The sequence below is a fragment of the Oncorhynchus tshawytscha genome, linkage group LG01, assembly GCF_018296145.1.
Source record: "Oncorhynchus tshawytscha isolate Ot180627B linkage group LG01, Otsh_v2.0, whole genome shotgun sequence".
NCBI classification, from domain to species: domain Eukaryota; kingdom Metazoa; phylum Chordata; class Actinopteri; order Salmoniformes; family Salmonidae; genus Oncorhynchus; species Oncorhynchus tshawytscha.
Genome location: NC_056429.1, coordinates 27802831 through 27824479, shown reverse-complemented (window position 1 = coordinate 27824479; position 21649 = coordinate 27802831). Strand labels below are relative to the sequence as shown.

Below are 21649 nucleotides of genomic sequence, written 5' to 3'. Positions count from 1 at the left end.
GTGTAAAAGTCTCAGGCAAAATGGTAACTGGATATTTGAGTTTGAAATGGCCCTTCACCTGAATGGATTGGGTTGAAATTATCAATATTGCCAGCAGCATACCACCCTGCATACCACTGCTGGCTTGCTTCTGAAGCTAAGCAGGGTTGGTCCTGGATGGGAGACCAGATGCTGCTGGAAGTGGTGTTGGAGGGCCAGTAGGAGGCACTCTTTCCTCTGGTCTAAAAATATCCCAATGCCCCAGGGGAGTGATTGGGGACACTGCCCTGTGTAGGTTGCTGTCTTTCGGAAGGGATGTTAAACGGGTGTCCTGACTCTCTGAGGTCATTAAAGATCCCATGGCACTTATCGTAAGAGTAGGGGTGTTAACCCCGGTGTCCTGGCTAAATTCCCAATCTGGCCCTCAAACCATCACAGTCACCTAATAATCCCCAGTTTTGGCTCATTCATCCCCCTCCTCTCCACTGTAACTATTCCCCAGGTCGTTGCTGCAAATGAGAATGTGTTCTCAGTCAACTAACCTGGTAAAATAACAGATTTAAAAAATGGTGATTGCTCCACATTTCCCTCTGATAGACTAAAAGGAATTATCACCACATTGATTACACCTACCCAATCATTTCAGATCTATGAAAGTGTCTGGAATGTTGGGAATAAAAGTGCTTTGGGGATAGGTCTACGAATTGGGAAATTAGTTGAAATAATCCATCTGATTGATAGGACAACTCCATCGTACAGCCTATAAGAGGCAGGGTTGTGTTGAGGGGAGGGGGGTCATTGCGATGGTTTCATGGGGACAGCCGGGGGTTGCCTCCTGAAGGGGGACAGAGAGGAGAAACCATTAATACAGGACACACACACAATGATGTATTTTAAAGTATTACAGTACTATAAATGATTTACAAAATACACCGTAGATCTCCTAAAGCATAGTGTGCACTCTGGAGGAAAATCCAGTTGAGAAATAGTGAGCATTCCTGCTAATACTGACCAGGAAAGATCCCTGTAGAGACAAAGGAATCTTGTGGTGTGTGTGTGCTGGCAGAGTGTTCCTGTGATGTGAAATAAGAGAAAGGGGCTTGTGCTTTTCCTGGGATAGAGGTAGAGAAAAAGAGAGGGTGAGTTATGGAGGGAGAGTTAGGTAGGGGCTTGAAAAGGAAAGAGGGATGATGGGTGAGGCCCAAAATAATGGTTGGAGAGGAAATTAGGGGGGAGAAAAAAAATGTACAGCCCAAAAGCAGGGGAGGAATGAGTGGAGGAAGAGAAGTGGAAGAGCGGGAGTAAGATATTACATTAGGAAACATGGAAAGCAGTCAAACAATCCATGCCAGGAGAAAGGGAGGTTGAGATGGAGAGAGAGAGAGAGAGAGAGGTGAGAAATAGAAAGGGTCTGTATACTGGGGTTGATAGGAAATAAATGAAAAACACATTTTCCAACAGACCCCCACCCCAGCTCAAATAACCTCTCTCTCTGCAGCCCAATGTTTAGCTGTGTGTGTGTGCGTGCCTGTGTGCATGCTTGAAGTACCGCAGCATTAAAGAATTTCATCAAATAGCAAATAAATCAAGTTGAACTTCAATAATAATAAGGTGGGTGCTTATATTTGTCTTAATTCACATACAAGTTGAAGTCGGAAGTTCACATACACCTTAGCCAAATACATTTAAACTCAGTTTTTCACAATTCCTGACATTTAATCCTAGTAAAAATTCCCTGTTTTAGGTTAGTTAGGATCACCACTTTGAGAATTGAAATGTCAGAATAATAGGAGAGAGAATGATTCATTTCAGCTTTTATTTATTTTATCACATTCCCAATGGGTCAGAAGTTTACATACACTCAATTAGTATTTGGTAGCATTGCCTTTAAATTGTTTAACTTGGGTCAAATGTTTCGGGTTGCCTTCCACAAGCTTCCCACAATAAGTTGGGTGAATTTTGGCCCATTCCTCCTGACAGAGCTGGTGTAACTGAGTCAGGTTTATAGGCCTCCTTGCTCGCACACGCTTTTTCAGGTCTGCCCACAGATTTTCTATAGGATTGAGGTCAGGGTTTTGTGATTGCCACTCCAATACCGTGACTTTGTTGTCCTTGAGCCATTTTTTTCTTTTTAAAAAATGTTACCCCCTTTTTTCTCCCCAATTTCGTGGTATCCAATTGTTAGTAGCTACTATCTTGTCTCATCGCTACAACTCCCGTACGGGCTCGGGAGAGACGAAGGTTGAAAGTCATGCGTCTTCCGATACACAACCCAACCAAGTCGCACTGCTTCTTAACACAGCGCGCATCCAACCCGGAAGCCAGCCACACCAATGTGCCGGAGGAAACACCGTGCACCTGGCAACCCTGGTTAGCACGCACTGCACCCGGCCCGCCACAGGAGTCGCTGGTGCACGATGAGACAAGGATATCCCTACCGGCCAAACCCTCCCTAACCCGGACGACACTAGGCCAATTGTGCGTCGCCCCACAGACCTCCCGGTTGCGGCCGGTTATGTCAGAGCCTGGACGCGAACCCAGAGTCTCTGGTGTCCTTAAGCCATTTTGCCACAACTTTGGAAGTATGCTTGGGGTCATTGTCCATTTGGAAGACCAATTTGCAACCAAGCTTTAACTTCCTGACTGATGTCTTGAGATGTTGCTTCAATATATCCACATAATTTCCCTTCCTCATGATGCCATCTATTTTGTGAGGGGCACCAGTCACTCCTGCAGCAAAGCACCCCCACAACATGATGATGCCACCCCTGTGCTTCACGGTTGGGATGGTGTTCTTTGGCTTGCAAGCCTCCCCCTTTTTCCTCCAAACAACGATGGTCATTATGGCCAAACAGTTCTATTTTTGTTTTATCAGACCAGAGGACGTTTCTCCAAAAAGTAGGATCTTTGTCCCCATGTGCAGTTGCAAACCGGTCTGGCTTTTTTATGGCGGTTTTGGAGCAGTGGCTTCTTCCTTGCTGAATGACCTTTCAGGTCGATATAGGACTCGTTTTACTGTGGATATAGATATGTTTGTACCTGTTTCCTCCAGCATCTTCACAAGGTCCTTTGCTGTTGTTCTGAGATTGATTTGCACTTTTCGCACCAAAGTACGTTCATCTCTAGGAGACAGAACGCATCTCCTTCCTGAGCTGTATGACGGCTGCGTGGTCCCATGGTGTTTATACTTGCATACTATTGTTTTTACAGATGAACGTGGTACCTTCAGGCATTTGGAAATTGCTCCCAATGAGGAACCAGACTTCTGGAGGTCTACAATTTTTTTCTGAGGTCTTGGCTGATTTCTTTTGATTTTCCCATGTCAAGCAAAGAGGCACTGCGCTTGAAGGTAGGCCTTGAAATACATACACAGGTACATCTTCAATTGACTCAAATGATGTCAATTAGCCTATCAGAAACTTCTAAAGCCATGACATAATTTTCTGGAATTTTCCACGCTGTTTAAAGGCACAGTCAACTTAGTGTATGTAAACATCTGACCCACTGGAATTGTGATACAGTGAATTATATGTGAAATAATCTGTCTGTAAACAATTGTTGGAAAAATTACTTGTGTCATGCACAAAGTAGATGTCCTAACCGACTTGCCAAAACTATAGTTTGTTAACAAGAAATTTGTGGAGTGGTTGAAAAATGAGGTTTAATGACTCCAACCTAAGTATATGTAAACTTCTGACTTCAACTGTATGTACTGTAAGTGTGTATTAATACGCATGTGGGAATTGGAAATGTGTCTTTTTGCATATCCCCGAGACAACTCAGAGAGTGGGGTCACGGTCTGCCATTGTCAACAGCATCCCTGGAGCAATTAGGGTTAAGTGCTCTTCTCAAGGGAACGATTTTTCACCTTGTCAGCTCGGGGTTTAGAACTAGTGACCTTTAGGTTACCGGCCCAACACTCTAACCTCTAGGCTACCTGCTTCCCCGAACATCGCCGTCATGGTTACCTGGGTACATTGGGGGGCAATCTGATAAGTCCGCCTGGTGGAGACTGGTTGGTATCAGCGTTGTTGCTGGTTGGTCCATAAGGATGAGGTGCAGCACGGAGGAGACTAGTAGTGTCATGGAGGTGGGGCCTCTGGTGGAGGGTGGGGGCTCTGGGAGCAGAGGCTATATGCTTAGGAGCTTGAGCTGTAGGACTGTGAGACCTGAGGGAAGGTGGTTAGCATTATGATATGTGTGCACCCATGTGTGTGTTTGTGTGTTACCTGCGGCTGGTCGCAGGGGCTCCATGCAGCCAGAAGGAGTCAACAGGAGGAGGTAGAGGAATGGACACTTCTCTGTTAGAGAGTAGAGCTGCACCAGGTCATTACTGATGTACTCCTTTACCTATGGAGAGAGGAGAGAGAGATGATATATTCCTTCACCAACAGAGAGTTATGAGGGGAGACTGCCGGACAGACACAGACGTACGTTGTTGACCATGAGGTGCATGGCGGTCTTGGGCACGAGGTCTCTAATGGCTTTGTAAACGATGTTCATGTAGGAGTCCACCAGGTTCCCGGATGGTCTCTACTTGACGCTCCAACTGAGGGTCCATAGAGAAACTATCACTAGAACCATAACTCTCCTTATCAACCTGGCACAGGCGAGAGAGTGAGGGAGGGAGGGAAAGAGGGAGAGGCAGAGTTATAGAGAGGTCATGAGCAGATGAGCTGCATTTTTACAAAAAGATAGATTTAGGGTTGTATAAAATTGGATACTACCCCCCACAACATAACCTTCACTCCAAATCAAAACGCCAAACCTACAACCTTATCTTGGACAAATGACCTAGAAGGATTCTGGAAGGATTTATATCACCAAGGATTCTTACTGCCAAGGACTATCCAGCAAACTTTCTGACAAACCAGCAACCAGCAAAAGAAGCACAAAAGAAACCCGAAAATATCATCCAACCTGGAACTGAGTATGTAATGTTCAGTCGGAAGCTACTTCGAAATCCTAGAATGAAAAGAACATTACAATAATCTCTAGATGTTTCACTTTATAAAGACTGAATGCTAAGTTAAAAGGCTACCAATCTTGAAGAACAGACCCGGCTGCAACATTAATAACCACTGAAGTGTGAAGTAAGAGGTGTGAAGCCCCTGAGCCAAACGATGGCAGCAGAGTTCCTCCCCCACCCAAATGCAGAAGCATCTTTGACCCCTTGCTCCATGGCTTCCCTCTGTGCAGAGGTCACCACAGTACAGTACCCCTTGGACATAAAAAAATGACAAGCCACAGAAAGAGTACAAAGAGAAGCTCCTCATGGACAATCCAGACACAATTTTTGTTGACTGCTACAAAAATCAGAATGTAAGCAACTTAATCTTCAACACAGACCATCCCTGGGCATGGCACAGAGCTATGAGAGCACACTATCCCTCTTAAGAGAGAGGGTATTGGCGGCGGGCGGAAAATCACAACATATCTTAAAACGAGGACCCTGAGAAAGGCCCCCTCTGTCAACCTGTACAAGAATGGAACAGTGGTGGTGCAGGGCAACTTCATACATTTCCAGAAAGGACTTCCACAAAATCAAAACAAGAGCACGGCAGGAGAAGCTTTCTCTTGGTGACGAATCCCCCACCCGCCACCCGCCAAATCGACAGTCACGAGTCATGAAGGCAGTCAAATTTCACCAGCTCTGATGCTGCTGATGGTCATTAGTAGCCTACCAAACTTGCTAACTACCTGGTACTCAGCACTCTATTGTCTGGCTATTGTCTCTATTGTCACTCTGACATCAATGCAAATGTGATCGAAAATCGAATCCAATTTTATTGGTCACATACACATGTTTAGCAGATTGCGGGTGCAGTGAAATGCTTGTGTTTCTAGGTACAACAGTGAAGTAATATCTAACAATTTCACAACAATGCACACACATCTAAGGAATGGAATTAAGAATATATAAATATTTGGACGAGCAATGTCAGAGTGGCATAGACTAAGATACAGTAGAATAGAATACAGTATATACACTGCTCAAAAAAATAAAGGGAACACTTAAAAAACACAATGTAACTCCAAGTCAATCACACTTCTGTGAAATTAAACTGTCCACTTAGGAAGCAACACTGATTGACAATAAATGTCACATGTTGTTGTGCAAATGGAATAGACAACAGGTGGAAATTATAGGCAATTAGCAAGACACCCCCAATAAAGGAGTGGTTCTGCAGGTGGAGTCCACAGACCACTTCTCAGTTCCTATGCTTCCTGGCTGATGTTTTGGTCACTTTTGAATGCTGGCGGTGCTTTCACTCTAGTGGTAGCATGAGACGGAGTCTACAACCCACACAAGTGGCTCAGGTAGTGCAGCTCATCCAGGATGGCACATCAATGCGTGCTGTGGCAAGAAGGTTTGGTGTGTCTGTCAGCATAGTGTCCAGAGCATGGAGGCGCTACCAGGAGACAGGCCAGTATACCAGGAGACGTGGAGGAGGCCGTAGGAGGGCAACAACCCAGCAGCAGGACCGCTACCTCCGCCTTTGTGCAAGGAGGAGCACTGCCAGAGCCCTGCAAAATGACCTCCAGCAGGCCACAAATGTGCATGTGTCTGCTCAAAAGGTCAGAAACAGACTCCATGAGGGTGGTATGAGGGCCCACCCTCATGGGCTTACAGCCCAACACCGTGCAGGACGTTTGGCATTTGCCAGAGAACACCAAGATTGGCAAATTCGCCACTGGAGCCCTGTGCTCTTCACAGATGAAACCAGGTTCACACTGAGCACGTGACAGACGTGACAGAGTCTGGAGACGCCGTGGAGAACGTTCTGCTGCCTGCAACATCCTCCAGCATGACCGGTTTGGCGGTGGGTCAGTCATGGTGTGGGGTGGCATTTCTTTGGAGGGCCGCACAGCCCTCCATGTGCTCGCCAGAGGTAGCCTGACTGCCATTAGGTACCGAGATGAGATCCTCATACCCCTTGTGAGACCATATGCTGGTGCTGTTGGCCCTGGGTTCCTCCTAATGCAAGACAATGCTAGACCTCATGTGGCTGGAGTGTGTCAGCAGTTCCTGCAAGAGGAAGGCATTGATGCTATGGACTGGCCAGCCCGTTCCCCAGACCTGAATCCAATTGAGCACATCTGGGACATCATTTCTCGCTCCATCCACCAACACCACGTTGCACCACAGACTGTCCAGGAGTTGGCGGATGCTTTAGTCCAGGTCTGGGAGGAGATCCCTCAGGAGACCATCTGCCAACTCATCAGGAGCATGCCCAGCGTTGTAGGGAGGTCATACAGGCACATGGAGGCTACACACACTACTGAGCCTCATTTTGACTTGTTTTAAGGACATTACATTACAAGTTGGATCAACCTGTAGTGTGGTTTTCCACTTTAATTTTGAGTGGGACTCCAAATCCAGACCTCCATGGGTTGATAAATTTGATTTCCATTGATAACTTTTGTGTGATATTGTTGTCAGCACATTCAACTATGTAAAGAAAAAAGTATTTAATACGAATATTTATTTCATTCAGATCTAGGATGTGTTATTTTAGTGTTCCCTTTATTTTTTTGAGCAGTGAACATATGAGATGAGCAATGCAAAATTGCAGCAGCATCTAATGTGCTAGTGATGACTATTTAACAGTCTGACGGCCTTGAGATAGAAGCTGTTTTTCAGTATCTCGGTCCCAGCTTTGATGCATCTGTACTGACCTCACTTTCTGGGGTTGAAGAGGTGCCGTTGCACCTTCTTCACCACACTGTTTGTGTGGGTGGACCATTTCAGCTTGTCAGTGATCTGTACTCCGAGGAACTTTCCACCTTCTCCACTGCAGTCCCATCGATATGGATAGGGGGGTGCTTCCTCTGCTGTTTCCTGAAGTCCACGATCAGCTCCTTTGTTTTGTTGACGTTGATGAGAGGTTATTTCTGGCACCACACTCCCAGAGCCCTCACCTCATCCCTGTAGGTTGTCTCGTCATTGTTGGTAATCCGGCCTACTACTGTTGTGTCGTCTGCAAACTTGATGATTGAGTTGGAGGCGTGTGTGGCCATACAGTCATGGATGAACAGGGAGTGCAGGAGGGGGCTGAGCATGCACCCTTGTGGGGCCCCAGTGTTGAGGATCATCAAAGTGGAGGTGTTGTTTCCTACCTTCACCACCTGGGGGCGGCCTGTCAGGAAGAAAAGGACCCAGTTGCAAGGGTGGGGTTCAGACCCAGGGCCTTGAGCTTAATGATGAGCTTGGTGGGTACTATGGTGTTGAATGCTGAGCTATAGTCAATGAACAGCATTCTTATAAAGGTATTCCTCTTGTCCAGATGGGATATGGCAGTGTAATGGCGATTGCATCGTCTGTGGATCTATTGTGGTGATATGATCCTTGACTAGTCTCTCAAAGCACTTCATGAAGTGAGTGAGTGCTATGGGGTGTTAGTCATTTAGTTCAGTTACCTTTGCTTTCTTGGGTACAGGAACAATGGTGGCCATCTTGAAGCATGTGGGGACAGCAGACTGGGATAGGGAGAGATTGAATATGTCCATAAACACTCCAGCCAGCTGGTCTGCGCATGCTCTGAGGACACGGCTAGGCATGCCGTCTGGGCTGGCAGCCTTGCGAGGGTTAACACGCTTAAATGTCTTACTCACGTCGGCCATGGAGAACGAGAGCCCACAGTCCTTGGTAGCGGGCCGCGTCGATGGCACTGGGTTATCTTCAAAAAGGGCGGAAACAAGATGTCGGTGTCCACGATGTGGCTGGTTTTCCTTTTGTAGTCTGTGATTGTTTGTAGACCCTGCCACATTCGTCTCATGTCTGAGCCGTTGTGACTTCACTTTGTCTCTATACTGACGTTTTGCCTGTTTGATTGCCTTACGGAGTGAAAAACTACACTGTTTGTGTTCGGCCAAATTCCCAGTCACCTTGCCATCATTAAATGCAGTGGTTCGAGCTTTCAGTTTTGCACGAATGCTGCCATCTATCCTCGATTTCTGGTTAGGGTAGGTGATAATAGTCACAGTGGGCACAACATCTCCTATTCACTTCCTGATAAACTCAATCACCATATCAGTGTATTCGTCAATGTTATTCTCGGAGGCTACCCGGAAAATATCCCAGTCCGCGTGATCAAAACAAGGGTAGATTCTGATTGGTCAGACCAGCGGTGAATAGTCCTTAGCACGGGTACTTCCTGTTTTGAGTTTCTGCCTATATGAAGGGAGGAGCAAAATGGAGTCGTGATCAGATTTGCCAAAAGGAGGGCCTTAAAGGCATCCCAGAAGTTGGAGCAGCAGTGATCGAGTGTTTTAGCAGCGCAAGTACTACAGTCAATGTGTTGACAGAACTTCGGTAGCGTTTTCCTCAAATTTGCTTTGTTAAAATCCCCAGCTACAATAAATGGGGTCTCAGGATATGTGGTTTCCAGTTTGCATAGGGTCCAGTGAAGTTCTTTGAGGACCATTGTGGTATCGGCTTGAGGGGGAATATACATGGCCGTGACTATAACCAAAGATAATTCTCTTTGGAGGTAATACGGTGAGGTATTCTAGGTTGGGTGAACAAAAGGACTTGAGTGTTATCACAATCACACCATGAGTAGTTAATCATGAACCATACACCCCCCCCCTTCTTCTTCCCGGAGAGATATTTATTCTGTGAAATATAGTATGTTACAATCCCTGATGTCTTTCTGGAAGGAAATCCTCACCCTGAGCTCATCAATTTTATTATCCAGAGACTGAACATTAGAGAGTAATATACTCGGAAGCGGTGGGTGGTGTACGCACCTTCTGAGTCGGACTAGAAGTCCACTCTGAGTAACTCTTCTCCGCCGGCGGTATTTTGGATCAGCCTCTGGAATTAGTTCAATTGCCCTAGGGGGTACGAACAAAGGATCCAATTCGGGAAAGTCGTATTCCTGGTATTAATGCTGGTGAGTTACCGCCACTCTGATATCCAAAAGTTCTTCCCGGCTGTATGTAATAACACAAAACAAATTCTGATAATATAAGAAATCACACAGAAAAAAAACAAAATACTGCAAAGTTGCCTAGGGGCAAGAAGCACGGCTGCCCTATCTATCGTGCCTTTAAACTGCTTGCTGTTTAATGGTGCCGATACACTTAATGAGAGCCCATGAGCGCAACATTTCTATAGTCTATGCAATTATGTGAGAAAACAGAGTGATGGCCTATAATAAAAAGAGGAGGATCCCATCAGCTTTCTATAGGTTAGGCCTACTATATGTATTTCTCATCTTTCCTAATATTAAGCACATTGCTTCTCTTTACAACAGGAGTATAGCCTACCTGGCTAGTATTAAAATGAACCATGGGAAAAGCTATTTAAGTGCATAGATGACATGTATTTGTTCCCCTGCCCCGAGACAGGTGCATAATAATGGTCCATTCTAAATCAAAACAAATTTCACACGTGACCGACTGGCTCGATTCGGTCTTATGTGGCAAAATTTGAAATTGTGTTTTTTACATTTGCAAAATTAGAAAATGGTATACCATACACTATAGTTGAGGAACATTGGGAAAGTAATTATGCTTTGAAAGATGATGAACTTGAAAATGTCCCTTGAATGTTTTCGGGATCCTAATGGAGAGCTCTTCTTTGTCTACACCCATTCAGCATCGTTCAGACCCTCTAAATCCTTAAAGAGATGTGTGGCGTTAAGGATTCACATGTGAGGCCATGTACAAAACAACCAAAGCTTTCAAAAGGCTGGTTTATACTACGGGTGGGTTCGTAAATTTAATCTGGAGAGCCAGAGTGTGCCCGTTCATAAACTCAGAGCATTGTCAGATTGTCCGTACGTAAATTCTGTGTTTCGCTCTCTGAGCGCTCAGAGTTCACACTGGACGCTCTGGCCGAGCAGTAGAGTTGATTCAAGGACCTAACGACAGCACCCAAGCTAATTGGCTAGCTTGCTAGCTTCTTCCAGACACAAATGAGAGAACAGCTCACTCTGACGATTTTACCCGCCCTAGTAGAGATGGTTAGGCTGTTTTGATGTTATCCAGAGCATTGCTGACTGCAACTGTGTTGCTGGCAACATTTTAATTACGCTTCTTTGCCAACGTTTACTGACACCGAACATATTCAACGGGCGTTGAGCTTACGTATATTCATCAGTTATTCTGCGTTCTGGCACACTCAGACGAGAGTGCTCTGAAATCACAGTAGATAGCCAGAGCAAATTTACCAGCTACGTCTATCGACAGTTGTGAACATTCTATTGAAATGGTTAATTGAATAGTAGTGGAGTATTTTGTTTAGACATGTAGCTAGCTAACTAGCTAAACAATATATGTGGGGATTTTCCAGTACACGTGTTATGCATCTCAGAATAGTAAGCAGAATCAATATATGGTTAACCATGAAACGTGTGAGCAGAATGTAAGCAGAATAAACACAGTCCTAGCCATTCTGGGTCATGCCTGGTCTTGTGAAGGCCATTGGACAGGCACATTGGTTAATCCGTTATAGGGACCATTAGACATGCACCTGTATAAGGAAGGTATGTTAGTATTAATTAAGTACTATTAGACATGCACCTGTATTAGGAACATATGTATGTATTATTGTTTGCATTGGTACTATGGTGACACCACCAATATAATCTAAAATGAGCATAAATAAGTCAGAAGTGGGCGTAAACAAGTCAGAAGTGAGACTGAAAGATAATGCTGGCGAAAGGCTAAAGGGTATTAATAATTTACATAAAGAGGAGTGACTATGTATGTTATGTAAGGGTAAAATTGTATAAAAGGAGAGTGCTGAGACTGGAAAGATAAGTTAGTCCATGGGCCAGCTTGGCTTGTTACTTTGTAATAAAGTATATTTGAATTCTCAAGTTCTGGTATCTGAGAAATATTATTGGGCCAATATTTCTACAACATGAACCATAATCCCAGCTAACCAACCAGGTTCAATGTTAGCTAGCTAACATCAAGCTATAACTAGCAATGCAAATGGCTCTGAGATACAAATAATACAATTACACAGATGACACACTAGCGTGTCAGCCAGCTCGCTAGCTAACAGTACACTAACTTGAAATAAAATATAGTTAGTACACTAACTTTCAAACAAAATTAGAAATGGGTAATATCTTAGCTAGACTATCTTACCAGTATACAGTGGAAGTTGTAAGATTGCATACACCTAGGTTGGAGTCATTAAAACACATTTTTCAACCACTCCCCAAATTTCTTTTTAACAAACTATACTTTTTGCAAGTCGGTTAGGACATCTACTTTGTGCCTGACAATTGTTTACAGACAGATTATTTCACTTATAATTCACTGTATCACAATTCCAGTGGGTCAGAAGTTTACATACACTAAGTTGACTGTGCCTTTAAACAGCTTGGAAAATTTGAGTCAATTGGAGGTGTACCTGTGTGTGTATGTATTTCAAGGCCTACCTCCAAACTCAGTGCCTCTTTGCTTGACATCATGGGAAAATCAAAAGAAATCAGCCAAGACCTCAGAAAAAAATTGTAGACCTCCACAAGTCTGGTTCATCATTGGGAGCAATTTCCAAACACCTGAAGGCACCACATTCATCTGTACAAACAATAGTACGCAAGTATAAACACCATGGGACCACGCAGCCGTGTGGTGCAAAAAAAACTAAAAAGTGCAAATCGATCCCAGAACAACAGCAAAGGACCTTGTGAAGATGCTGGAGGAAACAGGTACAAAAGTATCTATATCCACAGTAAAACAAGTCCTATATTGACAAAACCTGAAAGGCCTCTCAGCAAGGAAGAAGCCACTGCTCCAAAACAGCCATAAAAAACAGACTATGGTTTGCAACTGCACATGGAGACATGTCCTCTGGTCTGATGAAACGAAAATAGAACTGTTTGGCCATAATGACCATCGTTATGTTTGGAGGAAAAAGGGGGAGGCTTGCAAGCCGAAGGACACCATCCCAACCGTGAAGCACAGGGGTGGCAGCATCATGTTGTTGGGGTGCTTTGCTGCAGGAGGGACTGGTGCAATTCACAAAATAGATGTCATCATGAGGATATATTGAAGCAACATCTCAAGACATCAGTCAGGAAGTTAAAGCTTGGTTGCAAATGGGTCTTCCAAATGGACAATGACCCCAAGCATACTTCCAAAGTTGTGGCAAAATGGCTTAAGGACAACAAAGTTAAGGTATTGGAGTGGCCATCACAAAGCCCTGACCTCAATCCTATAGAAACATTTGGGCCGAACTGAAAAAGTGTGTGCGAGCATGGAGGCCTACAAGCCTGACTCAGTTACACCAGCTCTGTCAGGAGGAATGGGCCAAAATGTACCCAACTTATTGTGGAAAGCTTGTGGGAGGCTACCTGAAATGTTTGACCCAAGTTTTAATCAATTTAAAGGCAATATTACCAAATACTAAATTTGTGTAAGTAAACGTCTGACCCACTGGAAATGTGATGAAAGAAATAAAAGCTGAAATGAATCGTTCTCTCTACTATTATTCTGACATTTCACATTCTTCAAATAAAGTGGTGATCCTAACTAACCTAAGACTGGGAATTTTTACTAGGATTAAAGGACTTGAGTTTAAATGTATTTGGCTAAGGTGTATGTAAACTTCCGACTTCAACTGAACATATCAAATACAAATCTTAGAATCAACTATGAAAGATTACCAGAACCTACTGGATTCTCCAATTACATTGAATGAACTACAGGACAAAATACAAATCCTCCAACCCAAAAAAGCCTGTGGTGTTGATGTATCCTAAATTAAATTATAAATATACAAACCACACATTCCAATTGCCTATACTTAAATTTAACATCATTCTCGTCTCCACTTTATTGGATTGGGGTGACTCCTTGGTTCCACATTTTGGGGAAGATGCCAGAGTTGAAGATGATCACCGCAATCCACAAAAGTGGAGACAAATTTGACCCCAATAACTACTGTGGGATATGCGTCAACGGCAACCTTTGGAAAATCCTCTGCATTATCATTAACAGCAGACTTGTACATTTCCTCAGTGAAAACAATGTACCGGACAAATGTAAATAGTATTTTTACCAAACTACCGTATGACAGACCACGTATTCAACCTGCACACCCTAATTGACAAACAAACCAGAACAAAGGCAAAGTCTTCTCATGCTTTATTGATTTGAAAAGGTTTTTTACTCAATTTGGCATGAGGGTCTGCTATACAAATGGATGGAAAGCAGTGTTGGGGGAATTTTATGTATTTATTTTACCTTTATTTTAACTAGGCAAGTCAGTTAAGAACAAATTCTTACTTTCAATGACGGCCTAGGAACAGTGGGTTAACTGCCTGTTCAGGGGCAGAACGACAGATTTGTACCTTGTCAGCTCGGGGATATGAACTTGCAACATATGACAATATAAAATCCATGTACACAAACAACAAACAACTTTCCACAGGGCCATGGGGTGAGACATGGATGTAGCTTGTGCCCCACCCTCCTCAATATATATATATCACAGAATTGGCGAGGGCACTAGAACAGTCTGCAGCACCCGGCCTCACTCTACTAGAATCTGAAGTCAAATGTCTACGGGTTTGTTGGTGCTCCTGTTCCCAACCAAGGAGGGCCTACAGCAACACCTAGATCTTCTGCACAGATTATGTCAGACGTGGACCATGACAGTACATCTCAGTAAGACAAAAATAATGGTGTTCCAAAAAAAGTGTGGTTGCCAGGACCACAAATACAATTCCTGAGCACACAAAAACTATAGGTACCTAAACATTAGGGCCACAGGTAACTTCAACAAAGCTGTGAACGATCTGAGAGAAGGGAAGAAGTGCCTTCTACACCATGAAAAGGAACATAAAATTCAACATACCAATTAGGATCTGGCTAAAAATACTTCAGTTATAATCAGTTATAGAATCCGTTATAAAACCCATTGGCCTTTGTGGTTGTGAGGTCTGGGGTCCGCTCACCAACCAATAATGTTCCTAATGTTTTGTGTACATGCACAAACTGTTCCGAACTGTTTCGACTGGGAAGCTGTGAGCAGCCAATGACTGAAGGCAAGGGGGGTGTAGTAGGGGGGGACGAGGAAGGAGAGAGGTGAAGGGTAGCCAGGCAGAGAATAAGGGCAGGTGTAGGTTATAGTTAGGGTCAGGGTTAGGAGGTAAGGGGTCAGGGTTAGGCTATTCACAGTTACTTTATTGGTCATGGTTTTAGGGTTAGAGGTTAGAGTCAGGGTTAGAGTTACGGGTCAGGAGTTTTGACTAAGATACTCACAGTGACTTTCTCAGGATAGACTCCGGCTCTCAGCAGAGAAGCTTTCCAGCTGTCTACCTCCTCCTGAGAGCCAAACGCCAGCTCCAGGAACCCGTAGTCCTTATACACGTTCCTACAATTACATTACATACTGTCAGCTACCTCAAACTACATCACCCAGCCAGCAGCTTCAGAAAACAACTATACCCACATCCAAGAACCTCTAGTCCTTATATACCTTCTAACAATTATAACAGATACAATCAAACAGTCATCTTCCTCTCCAGGTTTGAGGTTGCATGCCATATTCATACACACGACTACACCATAGGTCTCACACATGTTATCAGAGCTGGAACACACACCTTCACACACAATGAATAACTAAACTCACACATCCATACCCACAGAGCCTCTTTCTCTCTCTCCTCTCTCTCTCCCTCTCCTCTCTCTTCCTCTCTCTCTCCTCTCTCTCTCTCTCTCTCTCTCTCTCTCAGGGAGACGCCGCTGCGTCTGACAGAGGCAGGAATCTGGAGCGGTCTAAAACCCATCTGTTAAACACACACACACACCACACACATCTGTTAAACATTCTCTTTAATCACTCTGTGTTCCTGTCCTTTTGTTTCTCCCTCTCTCATGTTTTCTAAACTGGTATTGTTGTGTGTGTGTGTGTGTGTGTGTGTGTGTGTGTGTGTGTGTGTGTGTGTGTGTGTGTGTGTGTGTGTGTGTGTGTGCAGTATATTTGTCTGTCTGTCTGTCTCCAATCTCAAGCTGTCTTGAGTGTTCTGGATAGCAGCCTGACCACATATCTCATGAGATCTCCTCTGTCTGTAGGCTAAGTAGGGCTGGGTCTGGTTGATCCCTGGATGGGAGACCAGATGCTGCTGGAGATGGTGTTGGATGGACGGCCAGAAGGGTTAGTATTAGTTAGGAGGGCCAGTAGGAGGCTCCCCCTCTCTCTCTTAATGCTTTACAATGGCTGGATTGTAACCAGTCACTCACATCCCCCTTTTCCTCGCTCTGTTCCGCTGTGGCCCGGGATAGTGAGCTTTTCTCTCCTCTTGAGGAATTTTAGCAAGGATCCGTTTCTCCCTTTTTCCTTTCTCCCTCCCTCTTTCCCTGCTTTTAGATCAGGGACTTTCCTAATGGTTCTGATTACTGTCAGACAGGGACAACCAGAGCATTGGAATCAGGACTGTGGACACAAATCATGCACACACAAACACGCACAGAGAGAAGGGGGGACAAGGGGCGCAGTAGGACACGCTTTTGACACATTCCTGACTGATCGCTCTCCCTCTCTCCCCACTCTCACCCCATCCAGCCTTCTTTCTTTCCCTCCTTCTTGTGGCGAGTGGTTAAATAGTTTCCTAACAAGAGCTGCCTCATCTCTGGTCCAGAACTCTGGCTTTGATTAGCTGCTTAATGAGCCTGCCCTTGGTATGCTGCGGTCCACACACACACACTCACGAACCAGGTCCCACCCAGCTCAGCCATAGCATGCCCAGCCCACCCCATCCTAACCCACTCCATCACTCTGTCAGTCAGTCAGTGAGGATGTCAGAGACCAGGTGTGTGCCCCCCCCAATCTTTTTCAGATATGCCTGTCATACACTAATCTCACATAAAACCACTTCAACACACACACCTCTGTTTGGTGCTGAAGATGGAGTAGGCATGTTACTGGACATGAAGCTGCTCTTCACACCTCTGTTCGGTGCTGAAGATGGAGTAGGCATGTTACTGGACATGAAGCTGCTCTTCACACCTCTGTTCGGTGCTGAAGATGGAGTAGGCATGTTACTGGACATGAAGCTGCTCTTCACACCTCTGTTCGGTGCTGAAGATGGAGTAGGCATGTTACTGGACATGAAGCTACTCTTCACACCTCTGTTCGGTGCTGAAGTGGGAGTAGGCATGTTACTGGACATGAAGCTGCTCTTCACACCTCTGTTCGGTGCTGAAGTGGGAGTAGGCATGTTACTGGACATGAAGCTGCTCTTCACACCTCTGTTCGGTGCTGAAGTGGGAGTAGGCATGTTACTGGACATGAAGCTGCTCTTCACACCTCTGTTCGGTGCTGAAGATGGAGTAGGCATGTTACTGGACATGAAGCTGCTCTTCACACCTCTGTTCGGTGCTGAAGATGGAGTAGGCATGTTACTGGACATGAAGCTGCTCTTCACACCTCTGTTCGGTGCTGAAGATGGAGTAGGCATGTTACTGGACATGAAGCTGCTCTTCACACCTCTGTTCGGTCCTGAAGATGGAGTAGGCATGTTACTGGACATGAAGCTGCTCTTCACACCTCTGTTCGGTGCTGAAGATGGAGTAGGCATGTTACTGGACATGAAGCTACTCTTCACACCTCTGTTCGGTCCTGAAGATGGAGTAGGCATGTTACTGGACATGAAGCTGCTCTTCACACCTCTGTTCGGTGCTGAAGATGGAGTAGGCTGAAGATGGAGTAGGCATGTTACTGGACATGAAGCTGCTCTTCACACCTCTGTTCGGTCCTGAAGATGGAGTAGGCATGTTACTGGACATGAAGCTGCTCTTCACACCTCTGTTCGGTCCTGAAGATGGAGTAGGCATGTTACTGGACATGAAGCTGCTCTTCACACCTCTCAGCTTCAGGTTATCCAATGGTAACATGTACTTCTTCTCTTTCTCCTGAGGAAAGATAGAGGGATAGGGATGATGGAGGGAGAGGGGGAAGGATGAAGAAATGTAAGGAGATGTAAGAAAGGATCATTCATTGATGGGTCTACTGATCTGGTGAATACACAAACAGCATGTAGAGACAATAAAACAATGAAGAAAAGCAGTAACTGAATAGGCCTGCTCTAATATAACATGCATGGAGTCTCATTGATTTGTTAACATTCCCCTCGATGACAGAAAGTGCAGAGAAACAGAGCTAGCTAGGATAAATACATGTATTAGACTATTCTACACTACAGAGATGTGTGGGGGTGGGGGGGCATGAGTTTACTCTGTCACCACCATTACAAATTATGATCGAAAGAAAACCGTTAGAGAAAGGAAGCAAAGCGGAGAGAAAATATGGGGACAAGAATGGAGGGAGTGAAAGAATGAGAGAAAAATAGTAAAAAACAGGGAAAGAAATAGTGGTTGAGGAGAGGAAAGAGAGAGAAGGGGAGAGGGAGGGAAAGAAGCCAGCCCACATGTGAAAGTTATTACTCAAAAGTGAAGCTCTAAAACAAAACATTCCTCTCCTCACCTCCACCCTTCTCCCCCTTTTCTCTCCTCCACCCTTCTCCCCCTTTTCTCTCCTCCACCCTTCTCCCCTTTTCTCTCCTCCACCCTTCTCCCCCTTTTCTCACCTCCACCCTTCTCCCCTTTTCTCTCCTCCACCCTTCTCCCCCTTTTCTCTCCTCTACCCTTGTCCCCTTTTCTCTCCTCCACCTTGCTCTCACTTTTCTCTCCTCCACCTTGCTCTCACTTTTTTCTCTCCTCTACCCTTCTCCCCTTTTCTCTCCTCCACCTTGCTCTCACTTTTCTCTCCTCTACCCTTCTCCCCTTTTCTCTCCTCCACCTTGCTCTCACTTTTCTCTCCTCCACCTTGCTCTCACTTTTCTCTCCTCCACCCTTCTCCCCTTTTCTCTCCTCCACCTTGCTCTCACTTTTCTGTCCTCCACCCTTCTCCCCTTTTCTCTCCTCCACCTTGCTCTCACTTTTCTCTCCTCCACCTTGCTCTCACTTTTCTCTCCTCCACCTTGCTCTCACTTTTAATAATAATAATTAGGAGGGTGCTAACATTTGTCCTCTTTTTTGTTGTTGCATATCCCCTTCCCCCTGACACCCTCAGAGAGTGGGTCCACAGCCAGGGATCAGCCATCATTGATGGTCGACCCTGGAGCAATTAAGGCTAAGTGCCCTGCTCAAGGGCACATCGACAGATTTTCCACCTAGTCATCTCTGGGATTCAAACCAGCGACCTTTCGGTTACTGAGCCAACGCTCTTAAGCGCTAGGCTACCTGCCTCAGGAAACAGCTATAGTTACAGTATGGAGTGGAGAGAGGGAGGAGAGGACAGAAGGTGAGATGGAGGAGGGATGGGTATAGCCTACCCAGAAAAAGAAATGGACGGAAAGGTGCAAGTCTGTCTCACAAACACTTAGGTGTGTGTGTCTGAGTGGGTGTGTGTGTTGGTCTCTCCTGAACCCCAAAACTTTCTTCCTTCATTCCTCTTTCTCTTTTTTCCAGAGGGGCCCACTTCCTGTTAGAGAGGCAGAAACAAAACTATAGAACGAAGCTGGCACGTCGACAGACGACAACATCTGGTACTGCTTGAGAGAGAGAGAGAGAGAGAGAGAGAGAGATCTGAGAGAGAGAGAGATATCTGAGAGAGAGAGGATTCCAATGGAGAAAAGAAATAGAGGAGAGATTGAAGAGAGGGAGGACAGACGGAGGAGTGGAGGTGAGTTTTGACAGAGATGAGTGGGAGAGAGGTATCTAGAGAAAGAGGGAGAGAGAGAGAGAAGGGGAGAGAAACTGCAGACCACTCCAAAGTTGATTCCCAAGGGTCCCATCAACCCATATATGGCGCCTCAGTCCCTCCCTCTCTCCCTTTTTTCGTTATGCCTTCCCTAAGTGCACTGGCAGATCCCCAGTGCTGAAAGTGAATGTGCCACGTCGAGGCTGGATACTCCGCTCGCTCGGACGCAGCCCCTCGGAACCCCGACACACACACACAAGGACCTGACACACACTGGGCCGAGACGCGACCAGAACAAGACCCAGACCCATAGAAGAGGACAGCCAGTGTGTGTGCACATGTGTGAGTGTGACCCCTCACCCGTCACTTAGGACGAGAAAGGAGAGGAGACAATGAGAATCTTTTACCTAGTTTGTCAACCAAATTTTGGACGGGTGAAAAACGAGATAAAAGAAAGGAATGAGAGAAGAAGGAAGATAAAAACGTAGAGAGCAGAGGAGACATCTTTCTACTCCTCCTCCTTCAAAACTTTGCACAGATGAAAAAGGAAAGCGAAAGGAAGGGAGAGAAATAAAGGAGAGAGCGAGAGTCCTGTTCCGTCATCCCAGTGTTCAGACTACCTGTTCAGGGTCTTACTGGTGTACAGTAGTCTGCACATTGGTTAGACTGGGCAAGGAATTGCTTCCATCACTCTCTCTCAAACACACACACAAGCATATACACACACGCATGAGCACATTCACACTGGGGACGAGATGTATGAGTTTGTCTTTGCTGGTTTGTCTTTCACTGTCTGCTACTACGTTGTTCTTTGTGTGTTTTGAAAGCCTAGAAGCCTGCTATATTTGTCAGTGGTCAGTACGATAGTTCATTGTGTGTGTGTGTGTGTGTGTGTGTGTGTGTGTGTGTGTGTGTGTGTGTGTGTGTGTGTGTGTGTGTGTGTGTGTGTGTGTGTGTGTGTGTGTGTGTGTGTGTGTGTGTGTGTGTGTGTGTGTGTGTGTGTGGTGTGTGTGTGTGTGTGTCAGGCTGCTCATGGTGGATCACACATCAGAGCTGCTCTATCTGAAACAGCCTCTGCAGACTCATTGTGTGATATAGCAAGCAGGCCCAACACAGACACCTGTATGGTTGCTGTATGGGAGTGTGTGTGTATGGGAATGAGTGTATTGCTGTATGGGAATGTGTGTGGATAGGAATGTGTGTATTGCTGTATGGGAATGTGTGTGGATAGGAATGTGTGTATTGCTGTATGGGAATGTTTGTGGATAGTGTAGGGTGAGTGTATGGGTGTTGTATGGGAGCATGTGTGTATATAGTTAATAGGGGTGGTGTGTGTGTGTGTGTGTGTGTGTGTGTGTGTGTGTGTGTGTGTGTATAGTGTCTAGGGAGAGTATATATAGTGTCTAGGGGGAGTGTGTGTGTGTGTGTGTGTTGTATGGGAGTGTGTGTATAGTAGTGATGGGGGACAAATCCATAGTTACATATCGCAATGTATTTTTTTACAATATTATATTGATATTTTGACTCCAAATATCAATGCTTTTACTAGGTAGCGTTAGCTAACGCTATTCCGCTGTACCTGAGCCAAAACTCTGGTATTTTTTATCCTATAGCTTGTTCTCCATCTTCTTTATAAATACTGATACTTTATAATTGTTCAGCTCTTTTATTTCTGTGAGAGCAAAACTTTGTTTTCTCATGCTCTCTCTTGTCTCTCTGCAGCAGACATGGTGAGCAATATCTTTGGAACATCAGATTGCAATAAAATAGAGAATCGTGGCAATTCATATCCTATCGGCACCTAAGTATCGTGCTAATATTGAATGGTGAGGTCCCATGCAATTCCCAGCTCTAGTGTATAGGGTGAGTGTATGGGCGTAGGTCATCTGTTTTTCCTCAGGCTGCACATCGGGCCTCAGGCAGGGAGAGAGGGAGGGAGGAATGTACGTCTGGTTAGTGTTTTATATAAAGATTACACACTGTTTAGTGTGT

At 45.1% G+C, this 21649-nt stretch overlaps 1 protein-coding gene across 1 annotated transcript in view; it reads right to left on the bottom strand.

Moving 5' to 3' along the window:
• Nucleotides 1–440: 440 nt before the first annotated feature.
• Nucleotides 441–21649, bottom strand: part of dnm3a (dynamin 3a) — a 45042-nt gene continuing 23833 nt past the window's right edge. Inside the window, 9 exon segments of the mRNA XM_042327919.1 lie at nt 441–814; nt 992–1090; nt 3948–4097; nt 4209–4329; nt 4414–4500; nt 4502–4579; nt 15214–15325; nt 17504–17537; nt 17793–17868. Coding sequence (XP_042183853.1) covers nt 789–814; nt 992–1090; nt 3948–4097; nt 4209–4329; nt 4414–4500; nt 4502–4579; nt 15214–15325; nt 17504–17537; nt 17793–17868 — 783 coding nt within the window. The 3' untranslated portion in view covers nt 441–788.